Source organism: Macaca mulatta, chromosome 9, assembly GCF_049350105.2.
Source record: "Macaca mulatta isolate MMU2019108-1 chromosome 9, T2T-MMU8v2.0, whole genome shotgun sequence".
NCBI lineage: Eukaryota > Metazoa > Chordata > Mammalia > Primates > Cercopithecidae > Macaca > Macaca mulatta.
In genome coordinates, this window is record NC_133414.1 from 79,551,324 (window position 1) to 79,578,923 (window position 27,600).

General features: G+C 44.1%; 1 protein-coding gene across 1 annotated transcript in view; it reads right to left on the reverse strand.

Annotated features, from left to right (window-relative positions):
• Positions 1-27,600, reverse strand: part of MACROH2A2 (macroH2A.2 histone) — a 60,051-nt gene that overhangs the window by 28,773 nt on the left and 3,678 nt on the right. Inside the window, 1 exon segment of the mRNA NM_001266414.1 lies at positions 7,201-7,431. Within this exon segment, the coding sequence (NP_001253343.1) occupies positions 7,201-7,372 (172 nt within the window). The 5' untranslated portion in view covers positions 7,373-7,431.

Genomic DNA, 27,600 nt, shown 5'->3' on the forward strand with positions numbered 1-27,600 from the left:
GGGGCCCAGCTTCCCCTCTGGGCTCCTTGTCTCTGTGTTTCCAGCTCACCCCCTCCTGCAGGGGGGCTACACCTTGTTGGTGCTGGGAATCCCTTTGGTAGTCTGGTGAGGCCCAACAACTCTTCTCAGAACAAGGTGTTTGATTAAAAAAAAAAAAAGGAAAACATACATAACATACATCTACCATGTAACCATTTTAAAGGATACAATTCAATGGCATTAAGCATATTCACAATGTTGCACAGTCATAGCTATCCATTTCCAGAATGTTTTCATCATCCCAGATGGAAACTCGGCACCCATTAAACAATAACTCATCATTTCTCCCTCCCTCTCCCCAGCCCCTGGTAACCTCTATTCTACTTTCTGTCTCTATGAATTCACCTCTTCTAGGTAACACCTCCTCTGGGTATCTCATATAAATGGAACCTACAATAGTGCCCTATTGTGTCTGCCATCCTTCATATGCATAATGTTTTCAAGGTTCATCCAGGTTGTACCATGTATCGGAATTTTATTCCTTTTTGAAATATTGTGACTGAATAACAGCCCATTATATGAATATACCACATTCTGCTTATCCATTCATCTGCTGGTCGACACTTGGTTGCTTCCACCTTTCGGCTGTTGTGAAAAATGCTGCTAAGAACATGGTTGCACAAATATTTGTATGTGTCCTGCTTTCTTTCTTTTCTTTTTTTTTTTTTTGAGAAGGAGTTTCACTCTTGTTGCCCAGGCTGGAGTGCAGTGGTGCAATCTTGGCTCACCGCAACCTCCGCCTCCCGGGTTCAAGCGATTCTCCTGCCTCAGCCTCCCCAGCAGCTGGATTACAGGCATGCGTCACCACGCCCGGCTAATTTTGTATTTTCATTAGAGACGGGGTTTCTCCATGTTGGTCAGGCTGGTCTCAAACTCCCGACCTCAGGTGATCCGGCTGCCTCAGCCTCCCAAAGTGCTGGGATTACAGGCGTGAGCCACTGTGTCTGGCCAAGTCCCTGCTTTCAGTTCTCTTGGGTATACAGCTAGGAGTGGCATTGTTTGGTTGTATTGGTAATTCTATGTTTAACTTTTTTAGGAACCATCAAACTGTTATCCACAGTGGCTGCACCCTTTTTTAAAAATAAATTTTTATTTTGATTTTTAAAATTTATTTATTTTATTTTATTTTATTTTTTGAGACAGAGTCTTGCTCTGTTGCCCAGGCTGGAGTGCAATGGTGCAATCTTGGCTGACCACAACCTCTGCCTCCCGGGTCCACGCCATTCTCCTGCCTCAGCTTCCCGAGTAGCTGGGACCACAGGTGCCCGCCACCTCACCCAGATTTTTATTTTTAATCTTTGTGAGTACATAGTAGGTGTATATATGTATGGGGTACAAAGATATTTTGATACAGGCATTAAATGTGTAATAATTACATCATGGAAAATGGTGTTTCCTTCTCAAGCATTTATCCTTGGTATCACAAACCATCCAATTATACTCTTTTAGCTATTTAAAAATGTACAATTAAATTATTTTTACTATAGGCTGTGCCATTTTACATTTCATTCATTCATAAGATCTGGTGGCAGCTCTAATAACTACTTTGAGTGTGAAGAGCTCCCCATCCCCTTTGTCTCCCAGTCCACACCTCCCGCTTCTCAACTCACTGTGGTTTGGTTCTGACCTCCCACGCTGTCCTTGCCAAGGTCATCATGACCCTGAGGTGGCTAGATCTGTTGTCCTTGTCTGGTTTTTATCAGCGTGACCCTTAGGGGCTCCTGGCCCTCCCTCCCTTCCCTTGGCCTCTGATGCATCACATGCTCACATCTTTCCTCCTTACCCTCTGGCTTTCCTCAGCCTCCTTTGCCATCCTTTCCCCCTCTCCCTGGCCCACCGTGCACACTGGTGTCGCTCATGCTGGGTCCTGCGCTCTCTCTGGGTGACCTCGCTCACTTCCACTGCCTTAACACACCGATGTGAACCTCCTGCCCACAGCTCCCTCCTGAGCTGCCGACACACCAGGGGGTCTTCACTCAGTAACAGTAACAGCCACATGGATGGAGTTGCTCACGTGTGCTGAGCGGTGCTAACCACTTTTCATGCATTATTTTATGTAATCCTCACAATAACATCATGAGTGGTAAAGCAATGAGCCTGAGGGTTCATAGCTGATACGTGGCAGAACCAGAATCTAGGTTCAGGCCTGGCTGGATCCAGCATTTCTATCCACTCTGCTCTTCTGGACATCTTTTTTATTTTTATTTTTATTTTTTGAGAGACAAGGCCTTGCGTGGTCGCCCAGGCTGAGGAGTGCAGTGGTGCAGTCATAGCTCACTGCTGCCTCGAATTCCTGAGCTCAAAGAATCCTCCCACCTCAGCTTCCCTAGCAACTGGGACTATTCAGAACATACCACCACACCCTGCAACCTCCACCTTCTGGGTTAAAGTGATTCTTCTGCCTCAGCTTCCCAAGTAGCTGGGATTACAGGCATGCACCACCATGCCCGGCTTATTTTTGTATTTTTAGTAGAGATGGGGTGTCATCATGTTGGTCAGGCTAGTCTCGAACTTCTGATGTCAGGTAATCCACTCGCCTTGACCTCCCAAAGTGCTGGGATTATAGGTGTGAGGCACCGCGCCCGGCACACACCTGGTTAATTTTTAAATTTCTTGTAGAGAAATCTTGCCCACCATCTTGCTCAAGCTGGTCTGGAACTCCTGGACTCAAGTGGTCCTGCCACTTTGGCCTCCCAAAGTGTTGGGATTACAGGCATAAGCCACTCTGCCCAGCCCTCTTGGACATCTTATAGACACCAAAGCTCAACAGGTCCCAAACTGAGCCCCTCCTGCTGCCGCCTGGTTCTCACCCATTGCTCCCTACTTCAGCTACAGGCACCATTCTCCATCCACTAGCTGCTTTGCTCTCTCTCCTCCTTCCTCTTGGCCAGACTTTTTTTTTTTTTTTTTGAGATGGAGTTTTGCTCTTGTTGCCCAGGCTGGAGTGTAATGGCACGATCTTGGCTCACCACAACCTCTGCCTTCTGGGTTCAAGTGATTCTCCTGCCTCAGTCTCACGAGTAGCTGGGGTTACAGGCATGCGCCACCATGCCTGGCTAATTTTGTATTTTTAGTAGAGACGAGGCTTCTCTATATTGGTCAGGCTAGTCTCGAACTCCCGACCTTAGGTGATCTGCCCACCTTGGTCTCCCAAAGTGCTGGGATTACAGTTGTGAGCCACCACACCCGGCTGGCCAGACTTCTTTTACCCATTCCCTGCTCCTCTTGTCTCCAAGTTCACACCTCATTCTACTTCTCACCCAATGGGAGTGTGGCCTGAGAGAAAGTAGCTAGTCCACGCCTGCAAGATTCATGTCATCCTTGATGCCCCTCCCTGTGGATCCAATCCATTATGGAGCGGAGCTGACTCCACCCTCCAGAGAGCGCCCAGATTTTCCATTTCTTCTCACCATCCCCACTGTACCCTTGGTCCTGGCCACTGTCAGTTCTTTACAAAGTGACACTAAAACAACTCCACTGGTCTCCTGGAATCTGATCTTGCTCCTTGACAACTGTTCTCCTAAAGCCAGAGTGATGCCCCACAGATGCTGCCACCTCCCTTCGATGCCTCCTCTGCTGTGTGTGTGTGCGTGTGTGTGTGCGCGCGCGCGTGTGAACCCTCAACGTGGCCTTCAAGGGCCATCACAGTCTAGCGCCTGCTGCCCTGCCCCCATTTCATCTCTCACTCCTCCCATTCCCAAGCTCTGCTGCAGGCACATTAGGAAGGGCCACACACTCTTTTAAACTTGGAATCTTCTCCATTATTCTCAACCTCCTTTACTATCTTCCCCTAGTTCACCACCCCCCATCTGAATCTGGCTGACTCCCTTCCCCACCTGGCTGCTCATCAGAATCATTTGGGGGAACTTTTAAGAATCCTGATGCACAGAAAATACTCCAGCATCTCTTGGGGGTGGGACCCAGGCATCAGGATTTGAAATCAATCGATGCAAGAAATGCAGGGTTGACAACCTGGTTTTGGTCTTAACAATGCTTACATTAGATTAGGTGGCCCTTCCCCCAACCCGCACTTCCCAAAGTTCCTCTCATTCCCTGCCCGACAGCACCTGATCTTATTGTGAGGCATTTCCTTCTTGTCCTCACTGGGCTCTAAGTCCAGCAATGGGCAGGACCAAGTTAGCTGGTTTTCTGCTGTATCTTCAAGACCTGATTCAAACGAGGCACTCAGTCTAGATTTGTTTCACGAATGTGGAAGTCATTTCAAGGGTGACAGGAGGCTTCCACATTTTGACTCCCCTTCCCTAAACAGAATCAATGGATACCTCTTTAAAAACCAAACAAATAAACCAAAAAACAGACAAAAATTCCCCATGTCACTTACTCAACAGTAGCTTGCAATTCCACTAATATGATTCATTCCTTTGGATTACAACGCCTTGTCTCATTAAAATGTAAATTCAGCCTGAAAATATACCACCTTAATGGAATTAGTCATTTATACTTTGTCCTGAATGATTTTATCAGCTCTTAATAGAGGGGGGAGGAGAAGAATTACCATTTATTGAGTGCATCCTATACGCCAGGTGTTTTACACGTATTAGCTCATTGAATGAGGTTAAATGAGCTAGTTCTGGAAACACCTGGAGCTCAGAGAGGTTAGGGTAACAGAGCTGGTGGATGAGTCATCCCGATTGGAACCGACATCTGAGCCTGTACTCTCTCCGTGCCTGCCTGCCTTTGGAGGAGAGAAAAGGCACAAAGAAGGGAGGGAAAGGACACAGAGGACAGGCCTGGGCCTCAGGAGATCAATGTCACCTTCTCCTCCTCTATGTGGCCCAGGATGGTCTGGACACTGGGACTGGCTGGGGCAGGAGGACTTTGGCAATGGCACCCTTGCAGGTGTTCATCCTCTCCACATTCAACTCGCCGTATAAATGGCCCAATTCTATTGCAGGAACTCTGCCTAAGGACTCACTGTATGCGCTGGCGTGGAGAGGCTCAACAAATGCTCTTTGAATGGATGAACGAACAGGGAGAGGTAAGCTTCGTTTATCTCACACATCTGAACCAAAGACTAACAGAGATGCCAGGGATTCCAAAGGCCAAATTTTGTATATGCACTGGATTAGACTTTTGCCTGTTTTCATCACACAAACATTGGGGCAGTGTAGCACAGCAAAACTGCGTGGCTCGAGGTCGAGGGCCCTGGGGGAGTCCTAGTTCCCCATTTGAAAGCTGTGGGATCTTTGAGTTACTCAGTGTCTTCCAGTTTCAGTAGGTGACACACACCTACCAGGTTTTAAAGCTTCATAAACCCTTCTCAGAGTCTGCTCTCTCCCTCCCTCAGCTCGGAGGTTTTCCTATCAGATTCCTTGGCCTCACTCCAGATCCAGTGAATCAGACCCTTTGAGAGTGTATCCAGGAGCTTGCATTTTATTCTATTTTATTTTATTTTATTTTTTGAGATGGAGTCTCTCTCTGTCGCCCAGGCTGGAGTGCAATGGTGTGATCCCAGCTCACTGCAACCTCTAACTCCTGGGTTCAAGCGATTCTCCTGCCTCAGCCTCCCAAGTAGCTGGGATTACAGGCCTATAACCCCAGTAGCTGCCACCATGCCTGGCTAAGTTTTGTATTTTTAGTAGAGATGGGGTATCACCATATTGGCCAGGCTGGTCTCGAACTCCTGACCTCAGGTGATCCACCCGCCTCAGCTTCCCAAAGTGCTGGGATTATAGGTGTGAGCTACCATGCCTGGTGGGAACTTGCATTTTAAACAAGCATTCCCTACATCTTTTGGCTTGAAATTAAAAGATTGGCTACAATCTTGCTATTCAACGTGGGGTCCCTGGACCAGCAGCATCAGTATCACCTGGGAGCTTGAGGAATGGCGTCTCAGGGCCCACCCTGCCCTTGTCAACAAGATCCCTGGGTGATCCCACTTTGAAAAGCACTGCTTTTCAGAGTCCTCCAGCTTTCCCCAACCTCCTAAAGGAGGGAAGGACTTTTAGCTCAGGAGCAAGGCTTTCATTTCATAAGAGGAAGACTCATGATGCAAAGGTCTGCCTGGTGGAAGCTCTGTGGGGAGGACATTTCCATGCATGGATCAAGGAAAACCTTTCACCAATCAATGTTGGTTGGTGAGCGATGGGGACTAAGAGGGCAGGGCAGGACTGAGCATCTAGAAAGGAAAAACCAGCAGAAAAGAGGAACCTGGGGACAGAAGAGAGGACCAGCCCTGCCACAGCCCAGAGGATTTCATGCAGTGAGGCTTGCCTCCCCAGTGTTAGACTGTTTGGGGAGGTTTGCTTTTTAACCTGGCAGAATTCCCAAGGAACTTAACCTTGGTGTCTAGGGAATTTGTTAACCTTGGGCAAAGTCAGAGACATTGTTGCTCATGGCTATTACCCAACAAGGGACTAAATCACACTTATTGTATATATATATTTATATATTTTATTTGTAAATATTTCTGAAAAGCACCCCGATATTGTAAAGTTTGGTTTCTGTTTAACTATGACATAAGAGAACAACAACAAAAAAGCTAAAGAGAAAGTTACTAAGATAAAGAACACACACAGCAAAATCTCATCTTTCAGTAAAAAAATTAACTTTAACAACAAATCTGGGAAACTATTTTCTGTGCACCCCTATTAGATGAGAATCACCTCAGTGAAGGAGAACGAAATTAGAACATTACATCGGCTTCATGGCAGCACCCGAAAGATGCTTTTGATGATCAGATAAATGTTATTTATGGACACTGAGTCCTAGTTTAAATATACCAGGAAAACTGATGTTTAATGAGCAATTTGATGTAAAAAGACTCCCTTTTACAAAATGAATATCAACTCCCCCATTCTCCCTGCAGTTTATTTTCTTCAGGAGCTTAGATATTTATATATTGCGTTTGCTTAAAGTAAGACGCACCTTTTGCAGGACTGGTCTAGGAGGGCCACTTACTTGATTGTGGGTTCTCTGCCTTCCATGCTGATCACCTGTCCTTCCTATGCACTTTTCTCTCCCCTAAAGTCTGCAGAAGTTGATTTTAGCCAAGCAGGCCAGTTGCAACCCTGTCACCACCCACAGTAGCCTTGAGCCAGCCACAAGGCAATTTGGAGCATCCCTCCCCAGCCTGAGAGGGGGACCCAGGGGAGGGTGGGGACCTGGGAGCAGGCAGTCTCCTTTGCGTGTCCTCATTACCTGCCAGGTACTCAATGACTGCCGCCATGTAGACAGGGGCGCCCACGCTGATTCGGTACTTGAACGTCCCTTTCTTCAGATAACGCATCAGCCTCCCCACTGGAAAGATGACACCTGCCCTGGCTGAACGGGACAGCTTGGACATTTTCTTCTTCCCGCTCCGGCCCGACATCTTGCCTCAGTTTCCCTCTCAGCTTGCTGACACAGTGGCCTCCCGGCACTAACACAATGCTGAAAAGGAAAAAGGGAAAGAAGACAGAGTTGAGGAAGGGTAGTTGGCAAACATCTTGGGCACAGTGGCATGGCCCTTGGGTACCACTGTGACACCTCTGACTGCCCCAGGGAGGCAGCTGAAACCTGGCTGCCACTGCAGGTGCAGGAGGCATGGGGTCTCTGAAGGGCATGGGCAAGCTCACCCACAAACATCCGTCCCCCACCAAGGCAGCCCGACCTCAAGAGGAAAGGCCACAGAAAACTGTCACTGAATAGGGAGGTCTCAATCCTGTGGTCAGCTGAACAATGATCCCCAAAGATGTCCATTTCCTCATCCCCAGAATCTGTGACTGTTATCTTATATGACAGAGACTTTGCAGATGGGATTAAGCTAAGGGTCTTGAGATGGGGAGGTTGTCTTGGATTATCTGGGTGGGGCTAATGTAACTGCCAGCCTCCTTAGAAAATGGAGGCAGGGGGTCAGAGTGGGCAGTAAGAGATGTGAGAACAGAAGGAAAAGGATTTTCCCCTCAAAGCCACCAGAAGGAATTAGTCCTGCTGACACCTTGACTTTAGCCCAGTAAGACTAATTTTGGACCTCTGACCCCTGAACTATAAGAGAATAAATTTGTATTGTTTTAAATCACTAAGTTTGGGGTAATTTGTTCCAGCAACAATAAGAAAACTAATACAATACCTCTTGGCTTATATGACTTTGCCCATTATAATGGTTAGTGTGTTAGTCTGTTCTCACACTGCTAATAAAGACATACCCGAGACTGGGTAATTTATAAACAAAAAGAGGTTTAATGGACTCACACTTCCACGTGGCTGGGGAAGCCTCACAATCATAGTGGAAGGTGAAAGGCATGTCTTATATGGCAGCAGACGAGACAGAATGAGAGCCAAGTGAGAGGGGAAACCCCTTATAAAACCATCAGATCTCGTGAGACTTATTCACTACCACGAGAATGTACAGGGGAAACCATGCCATGATTCAATCATCTCCCACTGGGTCCCTCCCACAACATGTGGGAATTATGGGAGCTACAATTCAAGATGAGATTTGGGTGGGGACACAGCCAAACCATATCAGCCAGGTTTGACAGACATAACTGAGAGCTGATGCATATTTCTCAGACACTTTTCTAAATCATGCAATAATGTAGCACTCTTAGAAATGGAAACAGGCCAGAAGAGGCAGTTTTACTGAATATGTGTGGTATGCAAACATAGCAAATGAAAAGCCATAATGCAGCCTGAGCTTCTGTTCCTTGGAATGGGGAATCCAGGTTGATTTTGGGGAGGAACTTCACAGTCAGCACGAAGAGGTGAATTCAGCACAAGGAATTAAGAGACAAATATTCACTGTTGCTTAAGGAAGCTATCTTTTGTGTGAAGATAAAATAATTACATATTCCTGGACGGAGTATTTGTAAGCCCACCTGCAATCTAGAAAATTGTAGTAGATCTTGGGTGGGCTCGATCTGCTGGTTGACAGAGTATTGTAACCGACAAATGGAATATAATCTTCAGTAAGTAAAAGCAAATTACAAGGGACAAACGGTCAGCAGCAAAGAAAAGGAAAATGACATTTTCTAGGAAATGTGTTAATATATCAAAGCTCTCTTCCCCAAGGTCAATGGCGTTCTCAGGGGCTGTTTCCTCTGGAGATGAAAAATGAGAAAGTCAGGAACAAATTTAAGTTGGTTCTATCCATTGATCCTAGTTAGGTCATCATACCAACAGGCAAGATGGCAAAGGAAAGGAGGGTCCAAGGAAGTTGCTAAATGTATGACAGAAGAAGGTACTAAATGAATCCTTGGCTAATATGAAATAGATACAAAACCGGGATTTACTTAATCTAGGTGAAAGAGTGAACAGATTTCAATTTTCTAAAGCATCTGATAACTCCATTACGACCAAGGAGACTATACTAAAGCTCTGAAATTAGCAACAAACCCCTTTCTCAACACTCACCTGTCCCTGAGGTGAATGATTCAAGTTCGGGGCATTTTAGTATATACTTCATATACATTATTTAAAATGCTCATATGTATTTACTACTACCCTATTTTATATTTTATATGTCGTTTTGCCACCAAAGGATGTAGCTATTCATCAGTTAGGTACAAGCAAGGATGAGAGAAGTGCCTTAGACTATTATCTCTCTGACCACAAGGCCCAGGGATCAGACAATGTTGTCATGTTGTTTTATCACGTTGTTGTTTCTTCATCTGGAAGAAACAAGATCTCCCACATTTGCTGTGCTGCTGCTGTCTGTGGCTGTTCACTGTCATAAATCCACTTGTAGGGGTTTTCTCTTTGAGGAAGCAAGCAACTATGTGTTAGGTAAACGTGTGGAGGGCCTGCTGTTAGCACTGTAGCACGAAAGAGGGGAAACAGACAGCATTGCTAGCTGGGTTGTGGGGCTCTAAATGGAGGTCCTCTTGCTATAGTGGAAAGAGCCCAGGACTGGGGAACAGGAAGTCCTGGGCATAGTGCCACTTCTACATAACTATAGTCATGCACCCCACAATGACTGCACATATGACGGTGGTCCCATAAGATCATAACGGAGCTGAAAAATTCCTATGACCTAGTGACATCTTTTTTGTTGTTGTTTGAGAAGGAATCTTGCTCTGTCACCAGGCTGGAGTGCAGTGGTATGATCTCGGCTCATTGCAACTTCTGTCTCTCGGGTTCAAGCGATTCTCCTGCCTCAGCCTCCCAAGTAGCTGGGACTATCGGCGTGCACCACCACGCCTGTAAATTTTTGTATTTTTAGTAGAGACGAGGTTTCACCATGTTGGCCAGGCTGGTCTCGAACTCCTGACCTCAAGTGATCCATCCTCCTCAGCCTCCCAAAGTGGTGGGATTACAAGTGTGAGCCACAGCACCCGGCCAACCTAGTGACATCCTAACGGCATAGCACAATGCCTTACTCGTGTGTTTGTGGTGACACTGATGTAAACAAACCTACTGTGCTGCCAGTCATGTAAAAGTCTAGCACCTATAATTATGTATAGTATATAATACTTGACAACAAATGACTATGTTGCTGTACTCCTTCTACTTATTAAAAACAAGGTTAACTGTAAACCAGCCTCAAACAGGTCTTTCAGGAGGTATTCCAGAAGGAGGCATTATTATTACAGGAGATGACAGCTCCATGCGTGTTATGGTCCCTAAAGATTTTCCAGTGGACAAGACATGAAGCTGGAAGACAGTGTTATTGATGACCCTGACTCTATGTAGGCCTAGGCTAATGTGTATGTGTCTTATTTTTTTTTTTTAACAAAAGTTTAAAAAGTTAAAAAAATTTTTTTAATAGAAAAATGCTTATAAAGACTATAAAGAAGGAAAATATGTGTAGCTGTACAATGTATTTGTGTTTTAAGCTAAGTGTTATTACAAGAGTCAAAAGTTTAAAAAGGTTAAAAAGTTTATCAAGTAAAAAAATTACAGTAAGCTAAGGTTAATTTATTATTGGATAATTTATTATTGGATAAGGCTAATTTATTATTAAGGAAAATATTGTCTTTTAAATGTAGTATAGCTTACATGTACGGTATAAAGTCTACACTAGTGGACGATAATGTCCCGGGCCTTCACATTCACTCATCTCTCACTCACTCACTGACTCACCCAGAGTACTTCTGCAAGTATAGAGCTAGTCCTGCAAGCTCTATTCATGGCAAGTGCCCTATACATGTGTACTACTGTTTACGTTTTATACTGTATTTTACTGTCCCTTTTCTAAGTTTAGACACAAAAACTTACCATTGTGTTACCATTGCCTGCAGTATTCAGTATGGTAACATGTTGAGCAGGTTTGTAGCCCAGAAGAAACAGATCATATGATTATAGGCCAGGTGTGCAGGAGGCTGTACCATCTAGGTTTGTGAAGTCCACTCTATGCTGTTTGCACAATGACAAAATCACCTAACGATGCCTTTCTCAGAATGTACCCCTTTCGTTAAGTAATGCATGACTGTAGTTATTTGAGCTTCATAAGTTATTTGTTTGGACCGCAGTGGCCTCATCTGTAAAACAGGGGAGGTGGCTAACATCCTTACAGTTGTTCTGCTCTTAAACATCCTGATTTTTCTGAAAGGTAGTTTTCAACGATTTTGGTAGAGAAGCTTAGGCTCTGTAAGCGGTAGGTTCTAAAGACTTAAGAGCCTACACAGGCTCATGAAGGTGCATTAGTGACTCTCCTAAGCCAATTATGTGCTTTTCTCAGTTAATGGTAAGTGGGATTGGAGGATGATTAGTAAGTCTGGTTGTCAAGAAAACCACCTGAAAAGCCCATCACAGGGTGGATGTGCTCTGTGAATATGGTGTGTGCTGGCTGGTCTTAATCTCTCCCTACCATGCTTCCACCAGAGAATGCTGCATGACGTACAAACATCACAAGGGCAGGGACACCCCCGTGCACGTGCACACACACAGACACGCACATGCGCACACAGACACACACACGCACACACACACACACTTTCCTCAAACAAAACAATCAGAGAATGACTAGGTGTGCAGGATAAAGCTATCTAGGGACTTTCCCACTATTAGCTGTCAAGAGAAGTCACAAATTGCCCTAAAAATTGGAACTTAGGACTAGGAGTAGAAAAAAAGCAAGTGACTTCAGGGCATAGATGCCTAAAACACTCATGAAGAGGCCAGGTGTGGTGGCTCACGCCTGGAATCCCTAAACTTTGGGAGGCCAAGGTGGGTGGATCACCTGAGGTCAGGAGTTTGAGCCTGGCCAACATGATGAAACCCTGACTCCACTAAAAATACAAAATATTAGCCGGGCGTGGTGGTGGGCGCCTGTAATCCCAGCTACTCTGGAGGCTGAGGCAAAAGAATCACTTGAACCCGGGAGGTGGAGTTTGCAGTGAGCCGAGACTGCACCACTGCACTCCTGTCTGGGCAACAACAGTGAAACTCCGTCTCAAAAACAAACAAAACCCAACACTCAGGAAGATAAAAGAGCCACGTAAGGAAAATCAAAGTAGGAACAAGTAGAGAAACATACCACCTGCACATTGTAAAAAAGTCCCTAAATGTAAGAATCATCCCAAATATGGTACTTTATAACAAGGTTTTCTCTCTGTGGCTTCCAGACTTCCCTCTAGGTGAGGGCCTTAGAGGAAATCCCCCTGGGTAGGGGATGCAGCTCCATCTGAATTCTAAGTGTGAGACGGATTGACTTACATATGTATTTTAAGCAGGACTGGAGAGTTCTCCATGCCTGCCAAACCCGTCTTTTTAGGTCTTGTGCAGAATTTAAGCAGCCAGGCACCTATCTCCCAGACCCTCTTGGGGACTCAGGGCTGTGAGGCCCCTGCACACGGACAGTAAGAATTAGAGCACATCCAGGAATCCCTAGGGGAAGCAAGGAGGGGCTGATGGAGCTGACATGTTACATCTATCAGAGCCCACCGACAGCAGGAAGTGCTGAGCCTCTGGGGCCACTCCAGAGAAGACCTTGCTTTCTAAAGACCACCTCTCCCCAAAGCCTGTGCTGGATTATGCCTGTAGTTATGATAAATTATAACCCTGAACTTCCTTCTTTCACCAGGCCACCCTTTCCTCTAACTCTGTTCCGTCTTGGGAAGTCAGGAGTCAAAAACTTGAATGGGTTTTTATCCACATCCTGGGAATTGGAGTCTCGGTGTAGGCCTACTGTCTAAAAAGAACCACTGCAAGGTGAAAATTTGTTTCCTTCAGGAGAATACTTAATGTTTACATTTAAGTATTAGCCTGAAGGAAACAAATTTTCTGCTATAAGACAATTTCGCTCTCATTAGGCAAAACTTAAGGACTATGATATACTAAGTTTACACATTTGGAGAGCGAATATGGCTGGATGCAGCTCTTGGTGTGCTCAGAGACACCGTGTGGGCAATCCCTGGAGGCCACGCGGCTCTGTTCAGATGGCCCCATCTTCCCAGACACATGTGGGATATAGAGGAAACCAGACAAACCCTGGATCTGCAATGTACCTGTCCTTTCAAAGCAGAAAGACCAAGGTAAACAGTCTTATAATTACTCGTAGAGAGGATCAGAGCATTTCAAGCATGTTAACGGTGAGAAACAGGGAGGTAAAACTCCAGACTCAGAGAAGAAGAGCGAGAATGTGGGGCTCCTGGCTTGTTCCCCCCAACCCCCAGGAGCACAGCAACTGCAGGCACATCGTTGGTCTTGTGTGTGCTGGGGAAGAGGGCATATTCAGACGCTGTTGTTTCAGGATTTATTTTTAGGTTTGGCTTTTAAGCCCATAACAACACCGACAGTTTAGATTTTATATATAACACCGGGTAAATATGAAATTGCAGCATTGACTCAGACACGGGCAATAAACTCACACCAGACTATTCAAATAACTACCGTATTTCACTGATTTTATGATGCACTTTTATTTTTTAACATTTTACTGTCTCTAGAAGTCAGTATGCATCTTGCAATCGATACCATCATAGATTCAATGTAAGACAGTATTTATGGAGCATTTATTATTGAACAAGAAACTATATTAGATGTTGTTAAATTTACATGACCCTTGTCCTCCAATATTTTCCAGTGAAGTTGCCTGACAGACCCAAATGAAGTTTCAAATAGATGTTGGAGCCACGGTTCCCAAACTGTGCAGAAGCACCGCAGGAAGGTTTCAGCTTTCCCTTGAATACAGCCATAGTTGGCCTCTGTGGGACCCCACCACTACCAGCTCCCGATGGTTCAGTTTCAACAGTAGGGTGCACTATGTTCCTTTCGGTGATGCCCATTTTTTTTCTTTCAAAGCTGGGTTTTTGGCTGTTGTTGTGATTAAAAGTAAGTGTTGGGTGAAAGTCAATACAGAACAGAAAATGAGGGTGGTAGTGTCCAATCTGACTCCAAGGTCTGGGTATCTGTGCAGTGCCCAACAGCTGTATGCATCGTATTTGTAGTTCATTGTGGTTATTTAAGAACAGAATAAAAATACTTTTACCTTTTAATTCATGTGTATTATTTTCCCAAATGGCTAGTACAATGTTAGAACATGAATACTTATTAAGTTGTCTGGGCCTAAACACTTCATAAATGGAACAGGCAGGCGTTTCCTCTGCCCTAGTGGTATCAAGAACACGCTGGAGACACTAAGAACTCTGAGAAAGTGAGGGAATTTCTATGTGAGGGCCCACCTCCAACAAGCTTAAACCTATTCTTGTGACTTGCTCAAGGTTACCCTGAAGCAAGGAAAATAAGAAAGTTAAAGAAATTATTTAAATATTTTGAGTTTATCTTTAAATCTAAGGAATATTTGCACATAGTAAAAAAAAAAAAAAAAAAAGAAAAAAGAAAAAGCAAAAAGGAACCAAAACGTATAAAATGAAGAGCAACAGTTTCTCACGCATTGATCTCATTTAGAGAGACAAGTACAGGCAACGAGGGTTAATTTCAGTTCTGGTGGCTACCTCCAAAACTCTCATGCTTATACCTCCACTTCTTGATCTATTTTCATTTTTAGACAGTCTCTATCTGTGCCGAAGAAGGATGAGACCTTAACCCACCTTCCTCCTCCCTTTTCAATTGTTGACAGTTATTTTTTCAGTTTTATTTCCTCCACTGATTGCCTTGGAAACTTGAAGTAATACTGTATACTCCAATCTCTATTTCTGACTTCATCAACTTTGGGGATTATCTCTCATGTCATCATCATATGAGACGAGGAAGTAAGTGCCCTAATCTTTCCCTGGTCCTCTCCTCTCTACATCACCTCCCTAAGCTCTACTTCTGTCTTCTATACTTGCTATCATCCTAGTTCATAACATATATATTTTATTCTATAATCACAATAAAATCATTCACATTTTGACTCTAGATTTATTTTGAAAGTTAAACTCCATTTGCATGGTTAAGACTTTCTAAATATTGTTCCCCGCAGAACTGAGTATAGTGCTTGTCACATTTGTAAATATTTTCTGCAGAATCAAGTGTGATGCTACCAACATAGTTTCTTCTTTGTGGTCCAGCATTGGAATCCTTGAGTCCTCATGTCAAGATGATTTTTTTTTTTTTTTTTTTTTCCCTGAAAACCTGATGTTCAAAAGCATTCCACGTTTTCTGGGGCTTCACATTTGGACCTCGTCTTTCTTGTATAGCTTCCTCTCTAACTCTGAAGTTATTAACTATAGCTGATTCTCAATATGTGGGGTAGTTATGTTCTATAAAGTAGTCAGAAACACAGAATTAGCGAAAACTGAAAAATTGCTCTTAGGGGAAATACAGGGTTAGGCTCCTACAAGCCTCTGGTCACAACATTTCATCAACTAATCAATACTTAACCTTGTTTTATGTGTATTTGTGTTCTAAGACACCTTGTTTAATAGATACTGTTGACTCATTAACATCGAGCTCCCGGCCAACAGCACTGTAACACGTGCCAGAAGGAAGCTTGCACATGATGGCCTTCTTGCACTTAGGAATGCTAGACATCATTTCAGCACGACACCTGGGGGCCATTCTAAACAGCAAAATCACCAACAAAAAGCACAAACACGCGAAAAACATGGCACTAAATAGGGCATGGAAAGGGCACTTGGTTGCAGTGTGAGCTGAAACAAGAAGGCAGTCACGTGGTGCAACCTCTGCTGGGAAGGTATGCTTGTGGCAACTAAGATGTTTTGCTGCTCTGTGCACGTGCATGTCCTAGAATGACCATGAAAGTGCCGCAAGTATTGATTTGGGGGTTCCAAATACATTTTAGCATGTAGGCAAATTCACAAATACAGAATCCACAAATAGGAACGTGGACCATATTTTTCTGTGTTGACAAAAGACGTTCCTTTACCATGTCCTCAAAATCACTCAGCTTCTCAATCATATTGTTCTTTGTAGAGACCCTGTTCTTCCCAGAGAACCGTTTGCAGAGGGGTTATTCTCAAAGCCCTCTGACCTCCAGCTCTAGTTTGGAATGGGAGTTGTTTTAGCCAGCGGTCCTCCTGGGACTGGTCTTTCTGGGATCTATCTTCTCTGTTCATCCTTGGCCCTATGACTTCCTCTTTCTTGGTTTTCTCCCTTGTTTTGTTGGTATCCACCTGATGTAACTCTTCAGAAACAGGACAGGAAAGTAAACTTTGTTTTCTTTCTTTTTTTCTTTTTTTGAGACAGAGTCTTGCTCTGTCACCCAAGCTGGAGTACAGTGGTATAATCACCGCTCACGGCAGCTTTGACCTCCTGGGCTCAAGCAATCCTCTACCTCAGCCTCCTGAATAGCTAGGACTATAGGTGTGCACCACACCCAGCTAATTTTTCTGTAGAGATGGGGTCTCACTATGTTGCCCAGGCTAGTCTTGAACTCCTGGCCTCAAGTGATCCTCCCGCCTGTGAACTCTTGGCCTCAAGTGATCCTCCCGCCTCAGCCTCCCAAAGTGCTGGCATTAAAGGCATAAGCCACCACATCTGGCCTAAACTTTGCTTTCTTTCAGAAACAGAACTATCTTACTTGAATTATCTTTAGGTTATCATTTAGTAGAGTATTATCATTTTTAGTGTCAAAATCATTTTGCTTCAATATTTTGAAGTCATTGCCAAGCCGCCTTTATCCTGCTCAGCGTTTGTCAATAACTTGGTTCAACCTGAAAACTTAAGACTTTTATAACATGTAATTTTTTTTCCATTATGTCTCTGATTATCCCTCCCCACTCAACCCACTGCCAATTTCTTTATTTCTCTCTATACCCCCTTTCTTTGTCTCTTACTGAGATTCCTATAAACCAGGTATTGGATCTCCTGGATTAATAGTCCAAGTCTCTTATCTTTTTTCTTCTATTTTTTCTTCAGTCTTTATCTAATTTTGGTAATCATATTTTTAATTTCCAAGAGCTCTTTTTGTTCTCAGATTATTCCTTTTTTACAGCATCCTGTACTTTTATGTTTGTACCATGTCTTCAAATCTCTCTGAAACTAATTAGAATGTGTTAAATTTATCTTCTGTCCTCTAAATTATTTTATCAGGCAGTTGTTATATTGATTGATTGATTGATTTTCATCTTTTACTTTCATGTAGGCTTTTCTTAAATGTCTGGTGATCTTTGGTTATGCATTTGCATTTAAGAATGAAGGACAAGGCCGGGCGTAGTGGCTTATGCCTGTAATCCCAGCACTTTGGGAGGCCGAGGTGGGCAGATAACTTGAGGTCAGGAGTTCGAGACCAGCTGGCCAACATGGCAAAGCCCTGCCTCTATTAAAAATATAAAAATTGGCTGGGCGTGGTGGTGCATGCCTGTAATCCCAGCTACTCAGGAGGCTGAGGCAGGAGAATCAAGAATCACTTGAACCTGGGAGGTGGAGGTTGCAGGGAGCCAAGGTCCTGCCACTGCAACGATCCTTTTTTAAGTGCTCCAGCCTGGGCGAGAAAGTGAGACTCTGTCTCAAAAAAAAAAAAAAAAAAAAGAATGAAGGACAAGGTTGATGATTACAGGCAGATAGAAGAGCTTTCTTCAATTCTTCAACCATTGTTTGGTGAGCATGCTTCCTGTTTGGGACCTCTGGGTGTGTGTGCAGGGCATGCCAATTAGTAGGCATGGCTTTAGGGTGTCCAGTTAGGAACTAGTTAGTTGTATTAGTTCATTTTCACACTGCTGATAAATACACACACAAAACTGGGGACAAAAAGAGGTTTCATTAGACTCACAGTTCCATATGGCTGCGGAGGCCTCAGAATCATGGCGGGAGGCAAAAGGCACTTCTTACATGGCAGCGGCAAGAGAAAAATGAGGAGAAAGCAAAAGCAGAAACCCCTGATAAACCCATCAGATCTCGTGAGACTTATTCACTATCAGGAGAATAGCATAGGAAAGTCCGGCCCCCATGATTCAATTACTTCCCCCTGGGTCCCTCCCACAGCATGTGGGAATTCTGGGAGATACAATTCAAGTTGAGATGTGGATGAGGACACAGACAAACCGCATTAGCAGGCATGGCTTTAGGGTGTCCAGTTAGGAACTGAGGACCCCCAAATGCCAGAATGAGTGGGGAGCTTTATTTTGTGGTGTGATATTTATCCTAGAAATTCTACGTGTGCCTTGTAGTTTTGTAATTTTTTTTTTTTTTTTTTTTTGAGATGGAGTCTTGTTCTGTCACCCAGGCTGGGGTACAGTGGCACAATCTTGGCTCATTGCAACCTCTGTCCCCCGGATTCAAGCAATTCTCCCTGCCTTAGCCTCCTGAATAGCTGGGATTACAGGAGCCTGCCACCACGCCTGGCTAATTTTTGTATTTTTAGAAGAGACAGGGTTTCACCATGTGCGACAGTCTGGTCTTGAACTCCTGACCTCAGGTGATCTGCCTGCCTCGGCCTCCCAAAATACTGGGATTACAGGCGTGAGCCACCATGCCCAGCCTCTTGTAGTTGTTTGATTGCTTTAGAGAAGAACTCTCAGATTGTTAGCTTAAGGGCTAAATACCAAACTGCTGGAAACTCTTCTAGTAGTAAAGGAGCGAGAAAGGACAATTCACGGAGCTGTCCTGGAAACAGACCTTCAATGAGTCCCCACTTCTCACCCTCCCCACCTTCGCTGCAGTTCCCTCTTGCTTTTACTCTCAGTTGTGGCTTCCCCTGTGACGTGCATATGTTCTTATGCACTTTCAGTCTTCTGGCAATTTCTTGAAATCCCCCACCTGCTGTTAACTAACACCACCAGCCCCTACCCCTTTGTTATTGTTTATTTTATTTGTACTTCTTTACCATTATTTCTGTGGCTCTGGAGAGGAGGGGTTTGAAGGAAAGTACATGTGCTCAGTCCATCATTTTGAACTGGAAACTGAGAATGTTATTTTACTTTAACATTTTAACAAAACTCATTTGTGGATCAGCCTGAAATGAGTATGCTGCTGAGGAGAAGCAGCTCAACTGTTTTATAATTGAGTAATAATGTCATGTTAAAAAATTAAGATCACCTTCATCACCAGGTGAGTCACTGAAAACTAACCGGTCTTGAGATAATTGAAGAATATAAAATTTTGCATCAAGAGACGATAAAGACTCCTTAATAGAATAGAATCCAACTCAGTGTGTCTGTATTTGCACAACTGCAGCATATGAGGTTCCTATAAACAATATTTAAAATTGTACTGTGATCCCAGACGGGAGGAGAGGAAAGAAAGGAAACCCCTCAGCACGTGCCCTGATTGAATGAGTTGCTTTTGGTGAGAAACAGGGAACTTTATTTAACACCCTGATGGCCTTCATCAAAAGACAAAATAGTCTGGTGTGTTTAGACCAATATTTTCTTTTTATTCAAATACTTTCTTCTTCAAGTATAAGGAGCTGATAAACAGTGAGCCATATTTTATACCTCAGCTTCTCCACATTTTTATTTTTATTTTGTAAACTGTGGAGGGCTGCAACAAACCCTCTACCAACCAGCAAGGTGGGCCATTAGACACCTCCAGAGTCCTGATTTATTTATTATTTATTTATTTGTTTGTTTGTTTATTTTGCTTTTGTTAATTTTTTTATTGGTATTTGGTGACATGAGTAAGTTCTTCAGTGGTAATTTGTGAGATTTTGGTGCACTGAACCCAATTCGTAGTCTTTTATCCTTCACCCCCTTCCCACCTTTCCCCTGAGTCCCCAAGTCTATTATGTCATTCTGATGCCTTTGTACCCTTATAGTTTAGCTCCCACTATGGGTGAGAACATACAACACCATCCTGACTTAAATGACCATTTTTTCTATAGTCAAGCTTCTGCAAGGAGGTTTTGAAAAAAAGAGAGCAGTCAGTAATGTGAGGATTGGGAGCTATAATTACAGGCCAGGGTGTCAAAGGTGGGGTTCGGTTGCACCGATGAATCACCTCGACAAAGGATCTAGAATCACAAGTCAGCTTATTTTAAAGCACTCTTTCGAGATCATTCTCTTCAGAAGTATGCAAATCAAAGTGCTTTCATCATACATTATTTTAAATCTAGAAATAAGAGATCTTAGAGCTTTTTAATGATGGAATTGAAATTTTAAAAAACCTTTAAACATTGTTTTCATGAACACGAAATTCACAGTGTCATCCCTAATGGACTCGTGTACTGTTTTAAAATTGCTGAAATTTATTCAATTTATTCATTTTTATCCCCTATGATATTTCCCTAATCTGTGGTATTGTGCTTCAGAATATTTTATATTGTAAATATTTATGAAAAGTGATGGAGACACTGTAATGAAGCATCTTTGTCAGTTCAGAATAATCCTTTGGGAGAATAAATTGAGATGAAATAAAACAAAACTAGGTAGGAAAGGAGGGGATTCAATATAAATATATTAACTATACACTAAAATATATTTTAAAGGGTATGAAAAAAATCTAATAGATTTTGACTGTATTTTGGTATGTTACCCTAAGTACTGTATTAAAATAATAATAGTTTGTTAGCATTATTTTGTAGCTGTAAAAACCATTTTCAGTAACACAAGCTAAATCACTGGCTCTATTACACTTCCATTTATGAACTCCAAGGGCAAATCATTATAGTATAATACTTTCCAAACCATTTTCTTTCAAGGCCACCTTTAAGTGAATGAGAATAGTCAATAATTTTATCGTCATATATGTTAAAGCACATTAACAATTTATAACATAAAGGGTTATATCAAATGCAATTTCATCAAAATGACACGCAGATCAAATTAACCAAATTAACCAACCATGAATGTTAGAACCAAGCATTAATCCAATTTATTTAAATTATACTATTGGATAACAAATCATTCCCTTTTCAAAAAGTATTTCAAGTCACGTCATGGAGCGGGAAGTTCAACTGCCGGCACATTCTTTGTCATTCAGAGGCAGAACATGTGTGGTCACTGTAGAGGAGCTGGGGACAAGAGGTTGGAGGGTTTAAGGGGTTGATTTAGGATTTCTGTTGCTACTGCAGGCTACTAAGACATTTTAACATGTTTTGTTGTCTCTGTTGAACCTGAGCTATGGTTGTTTTAAAAAAGAGAAAAGCAGCAGTTGTTGATCTATAACGTAGTTTGTTTCTTTATTATTAGCCTTATGCTATTTTCTAATAAAAATATGTTTGGCCACCTGTAGTACTTGGATGAGAAATGAGTAAAAATAATTTTAGTTTTCTTTGAATCTGAGTTAGCAATGCATTCCTAAAGAAAGTCAACCAGAAAATGAAGCAGTTTGCCTTCCTGAATCTATTCATTCACAGAAAACAAAACAAAAACACCCTCACTGGGCCCAGCCTGGTCTCTTCTTGTCTTTTTGTTCTTTGAGGCTTGACAAATAGAAAGAGTGGGATTCCCATAAACAATATTTAAAATTATACTGGGATCTCGGAAGGGAGGAGGGGAAAGAAAGAAAAATCCTTAGCACGTGCTCTTATTGAATAAATTGCTTTCGGGGAGAAAGAATAAACTTTATTTAACATGCTGATGGCCTTCATAAAAAGACAAAGTAGTCTGGTTTCTTTAAACCAATATTTTCTTTTTCCTTTCTTTCTTTCTTTTTTTTTTTTGACAGAGTCTTTGTCATCCAGGCTGGAGTGCACTGGCCCAATCATAGCTCACTGCAGCCTTGACATCCTAAGTTCAAATAGTATTCCCACCTTAGTCTCCCAAAGTGCTGAGATTACAGGCATGAGCCACTGAGACCAGCTTGACCAATATTTTCTTTTAATTTAAATAAGTTCTTTATCAAGCATAACAGTGGGCAAACTACCTTGTTTTCTGCAAATCTAACAGATCCAAATTAGTAATGCAGTTTATTGTTATAAGCAGCGCCTTCTTTACTTCTCTGAGCAGGGCACTGGCTTTGTCTGGGCCAAGATGAGCATCCCTGATGGGAGCGGGCGTGTGCAGGAGTGCTCTTAGGGGCTAGGGTGAATGTTCCAGTAACAGACAGCAGGTGTGCCTAATCCACCAGGGGTTCCCAGAGACATCCATGTTTGCTGAGCAACTGAGTACATCAGTGGGGCCAGTTGTCTGCTCTCAAAACTAGAACAACAGACTGCTCTGGAACCCCTCTTCCTCCATCCCTTCCTCTGCCTGCACCTCCCTACCCAGTTTTTCTTGCTGTCTGTCCTTTTTTCTTTCTTTCTTTCTTTCTTTTTTTTTTTTTAGAGAGAGTCTGGCTCTGTCACCCAGGCTGGAGTGTAGTGGTGTGATCTTGGTTCACTGCAACCTCTGCCTCCCTGGTTCAAGCGAGTCTCCTGCCTCAGCCTCCCAAGTAGCTGGGTTTACAGGCGCCCACCACTGTGCCCCACTAATTTTTGTATTTTTAGTAGAGATGGGGTTTCACCAGGTTGGCCAGGCTGGTCTCCAACTCCTGACCTCAAGTGCTCTGCCCGCCTCAGCCTCCCAAACTGCTGGGATTACCGTCGTGAACCACCACACCTGGCCTTGCTGTCAGTCCTCAGGCAGTGGCTGCACTGTGGGGAAAAGTGGCTTGGGTCTTTTGCTGCAGTTCTACGTTCTGTGCTGTTGACAGGCAGTGTTGCTCCCTGGTTATGTATGTATGGGTACCCTGTAGCTCCTGGGCCCCAGCATGGTGTATCAGCTGCTTCAGCTAAGGGCTACCACTGGCCACACCACACCATCCCCTCTGTGGGGGTAACCTGCCACTGGCCACACCACATGATCCTTTCTGTGGGGGTAACCTGCCACTGGTCACACCACACTATCCTCTCTGTGGGTGAAACTGGCCACACCACACCATCCCCTCTGTGGGGGTAACCTGCCACTGGCCACACCACATGATCCTCTCTGTGGGGGTAACCTGCCACTGGCCACACCACACCATCCTCTCTGCAGGTGAGACCTGCCACTGGCCACACCACACCATCCCCTCTGTGGGGGTAACCTGCCACTGGCCACACCACATGATCCTTTCTGTGGGGGTAACCTGCCACTGGTCACACCACACTATCCTCTCTGTGGGTGAAACTGGCCACACCACACCATCCCCTCTGTGGGGGTAACCTGCCACTGGCCACACCACATGATCCTCTCTGTGGGGGTAACCTGCCACTGGCCACACCACACCATCCTCTCTGCAGGTGAGACCTGCCACTGGCCACACCACACCATCCCCTCTGTGGGGGTAACCTGCCACTGGCCACACCACATGATCCTTTCTGTGGGGGTAACCTGCCACTGGTCACACCACACTATCCTCTCTGTGGGTGAAACTGGCCACACCACACCATCCCCTCTGTGGGGGTAACCTGCCACTGGCCACACCACATGATCCTCTCTGTGGGGGTAACCTGCCACTGGCCACACCACACCATCCTCTCTGCAGGTGAGACCTGCCACTGGCCACACCACACCATCCCCTCTGTGGGGGTAACCTGCCACTGGCCACACCACATGATCCTCTCTGTGGGGGTAACCTGCCACTGGCCACACCACACCATCCTCTCTGCAGGTGAGACCTGCCACTGGCCACACCACACCATCCCCTCTGTGGGGGTAACCTGCCACTGGCCACACCACATGATCCTTTCTGTGGGGGTAACCTGCCACTGGTCACACCACACTATCCTCTCTGTGGGTGAAACTGGCCACACCACACCATCCCCTCTGTGGGGGTAACCTGCCACTGGCCACACCACATGATCCTCTCTGTGGGGGTAACCTGCCACTGGCCACACCACACCATCCTCTCTGCAGGTGAGACCTGCCACTGGCCACACCACACCATCCCCTCTGTGGGGGTAACCTGCCACTGGCCACACCACATGATCCTCTCTGTGGGGGTAACCTGCCACTGGCCACACCACACCATCCTCTCTGCAGGTGAGACCTGCCAAAGCTCAAGGGGGCATCAAGGTGGTAGAATGGAAGGCACAGTGGACCACGGGGAGGGAGCCTCTAGTTCAGCTGTGCCTAGCTGTGGCCTATAGGCAAATCGGTAGGCCTTTCAGGGCTCCCCTTTTGCTTTAACAAAAATTTGTAGGAGGCCAGGCGCGGTGACTCACGCCTACAATCCCAGCACTTTGGGAGGCCAAGGCGGGAGGATCACTTGAGGTCAGGAGTTCGAGACCAGCCTGGCCAACATGGTGAAACCCTGTCTCTACTAAATATACAAGAGTTAGCCAGGTGGCGTGGTGGCACAAGTCTGTAATCCCAGCTACTTAGGATGCTGAGGCAGGAAAATCATGAACCCAGGAGGCAGAGGTTGCAGTGAGCCAAGACCACGCCACTGCACTCCAGTCTGGGTGACAACAGTGAGACTCTGTCTCAAAAAAAAAAAAAAAAAAAAAAAAGCAAAACTAGAAATTAGGCTTTACTATATAAAAAAGATACAAGGGGAGCTGTCCTGGGTGGAGTGGGCAAGTGCCTGGGAACTTCAACGCTTGGTCCCCACCTTTCCTGCCTTGGGCCTCCAAGGGGCACTGGGCTCTGTGGAGCCCCACCTAAGAGCCCTTGCACCAGCTCACTTCTGAGGTCCTCTCCAACCTGTAAGATGCTCAAAATAGACTCGCTCTAAGCCCCACCTGTCACTTACATTCACAGCGATGGAGCAGCCAGGATAAGTAAGTCACATTCACAGCGTCTTTCCTTTGAAGTCGCTATTTCTTCACCCAGGATAACCACAGAAAAGAAAAACTGGACCTGAAAAAATCTGCTTGATTTTATATCTAGGACTGCTTTTTCTTCACCCCAAAACAATAATCTACATTGTTTACTGCGGAACAGCTGAGGTGAAAATTCAGTTTAGTGGTGATAGGGTTGTTGGCAGGGGACTTAAGTCAATGACCACTTCATTGAAATTCTGCAAGAAAGCTCAATTTGGAAGTTTACCACTCGGATGAGCAACCCAGTGAATCACCACCTGACCTAAACATTTATGTTGCATATTGTATAAGCTATTGGGGTTTGTTTCTTTGTGCTCCACCGCCACTGTTTAATTTTAATGGTCTTATTGAGCAGCGAAGGCAGGAGCACAAAATACAAGTTACAAAATCCTGTGTGTATATATATATCATTGGCAGTGCCAGCCCAGACAGCACGGGGCCTGGGTTCCAGGGTAAGTTTGATTTTATCTTGTTCTGCTTTTATCCTGTTGTCATAGAAATATCCCAAATTTAGGCATCTAAACTCTTATCATCAGGACCGCCTTTCATATCCAGAAACAACCCCTAAATCTTTGGCCAGATCATGTGTTGTAACTTTGAGTGAAAAAACGTGGTCAGTGTATCTAACCCTTCTGACATCTCAGAGTCAGTTGGAGTAAATGTCTGTACACTGGTGGTCTATGCATATTACCACACACATTTCTATCAAAGCATAAGATTTTTGACTTGAATTACTTACTCCATTCCAAGTCCAAATTGGCAATGCCAGTCAAATAAATCGGGCAAAGTATGATGGATGGTGAGATGGATAAATGAACAGTAAGGGCTTCAGAGAAACCACCAAATTTATCTTATTTAATACTTTGTGACAAGACAGTTTAAAGCACAGAGTTCTGTGGCTCAGTCTCATATCTTTCTTTCATTTGTCATAGTCGGATAAAGTAGTGAGACAAATAAGTTTTGAAAATAAAAATTTGCCTACACAAATGTTAAGCTGAGCATCATCTGAGAATCATTGGAAAGCTAGCAGCTCCTTGCTCTTACCACATGGGCATAAGGATTTAGGGCTTTGGGGTCAGGCTGCCTGGCTTGGAGTCCCTTGTGTGGTGACTTTGGGCATGTTCTTCATCACCACCCCCCCTATTTCTTTTTCCTGAGATGGGTGTAGTAACAGTACCTACTTACAGGGCTGCTGTCAGAATTAAATGAGTTAATACATGTAGGGTGCTTGAAGAGTACCTGGCAGGTAGCAGACATTTAATAAACATTAACTACTGTGATTTATTTCCACAGAAGAAATCATTATAGAGAACTATTTTCATGAAATGCAGTCTGACATTTTCTTGGGCATATTTCTGCCTCTTTGTCCTTCTATTTCAAAACCAACTGCTACAATTATTACTGTGATTGAGGTTGTGTGTGTGTAAAGGGGTAATAATGAAAGTTTAACTCTAGGAAAACCCTGAGAGCCACATCATCTGCTGAGAACCCTCACGACAGCAAATAGTTTTGCTTTTCCCAAGGCTGGGCACTGTCAGATCCCCTCGGTCTAATCCTGTAGTCTCCAAATTCCATCTGCCTGGTAATTCATAGTCATTGCAATGTTGGAAGTCAAAGGATTTCACAAAATCATAACCTAAGACTGAAAGGGACTTGAGTAATCAATCATCTAGCATTCTCCCACCCCCCCACCCCCCAAATGTAGCTACAATGAAAGGAATGGCTTGGAAGGGAACGTGCTCATTGAATGACTTGTCCATGGCCTGTGAGACCAGACTAGAACCAGCTCCCTTACCCCAACTGCTGCAACTGGGCTATTATTCCGACACGCTGTTGCATGTTTTACCCCCAGATGCCACCTAGCATAGTGTTAGGTCACAGTTGATATTCAATAAATATTCCTTTAACACGTATATGAATAAATGAAACTAGCCTTAAATATTTTGTTTCAAAAGGTCTCTTTCGTGATTTTTTGGGGGAAATGAATTATCCTCCCAAACACTTATCTTTCGCTCCAACCTAATTCCCAATATACATCCCAGTGTATATTGGGGAAAAAAATTCTATCTTCAAGATTTCACTATATTCCTTTTAAAAACATGATCTTCCAATACCATATTGGAACTCATATACTTCTCTACTGGTTCGTTTTTCTCTTTCTTCTATATATAGAATTTAAGACAGTCACAGACTTAAATTGCAATGAAAAAAATTGTGAGGGTTCTTTTAGTTCACCCTTCAACCTGAACCTTGGCAGGGTAGACCAGGCCAGGACTCTCAGCCTTGCAAGGGAATCTCATAATCATGTTGAAGAACGAGGACTAGCTGGAACACAGCATCTGCATCCAGCTTCCTTCCACCTGCCTTGCTCCCTTACCCTTCTGCATCCAAATCCTGCCACGTTCTCTACAAAGCCTAGCCCAACACCCTCCCTTCAAGTCCAAAACCCTCTTTTCCCTTTACAAATTGTTGTAGTTTTCTTGTGTATATCGTTACGTATTATCAATTACGTATTATCAATCACTTTAAAATTATTACTTGTATTTAGTTATCCAAGCAAGGCATACATTAATTCAAATTACACAACTTGGCCGGGCACAGTGGCACACACCTGT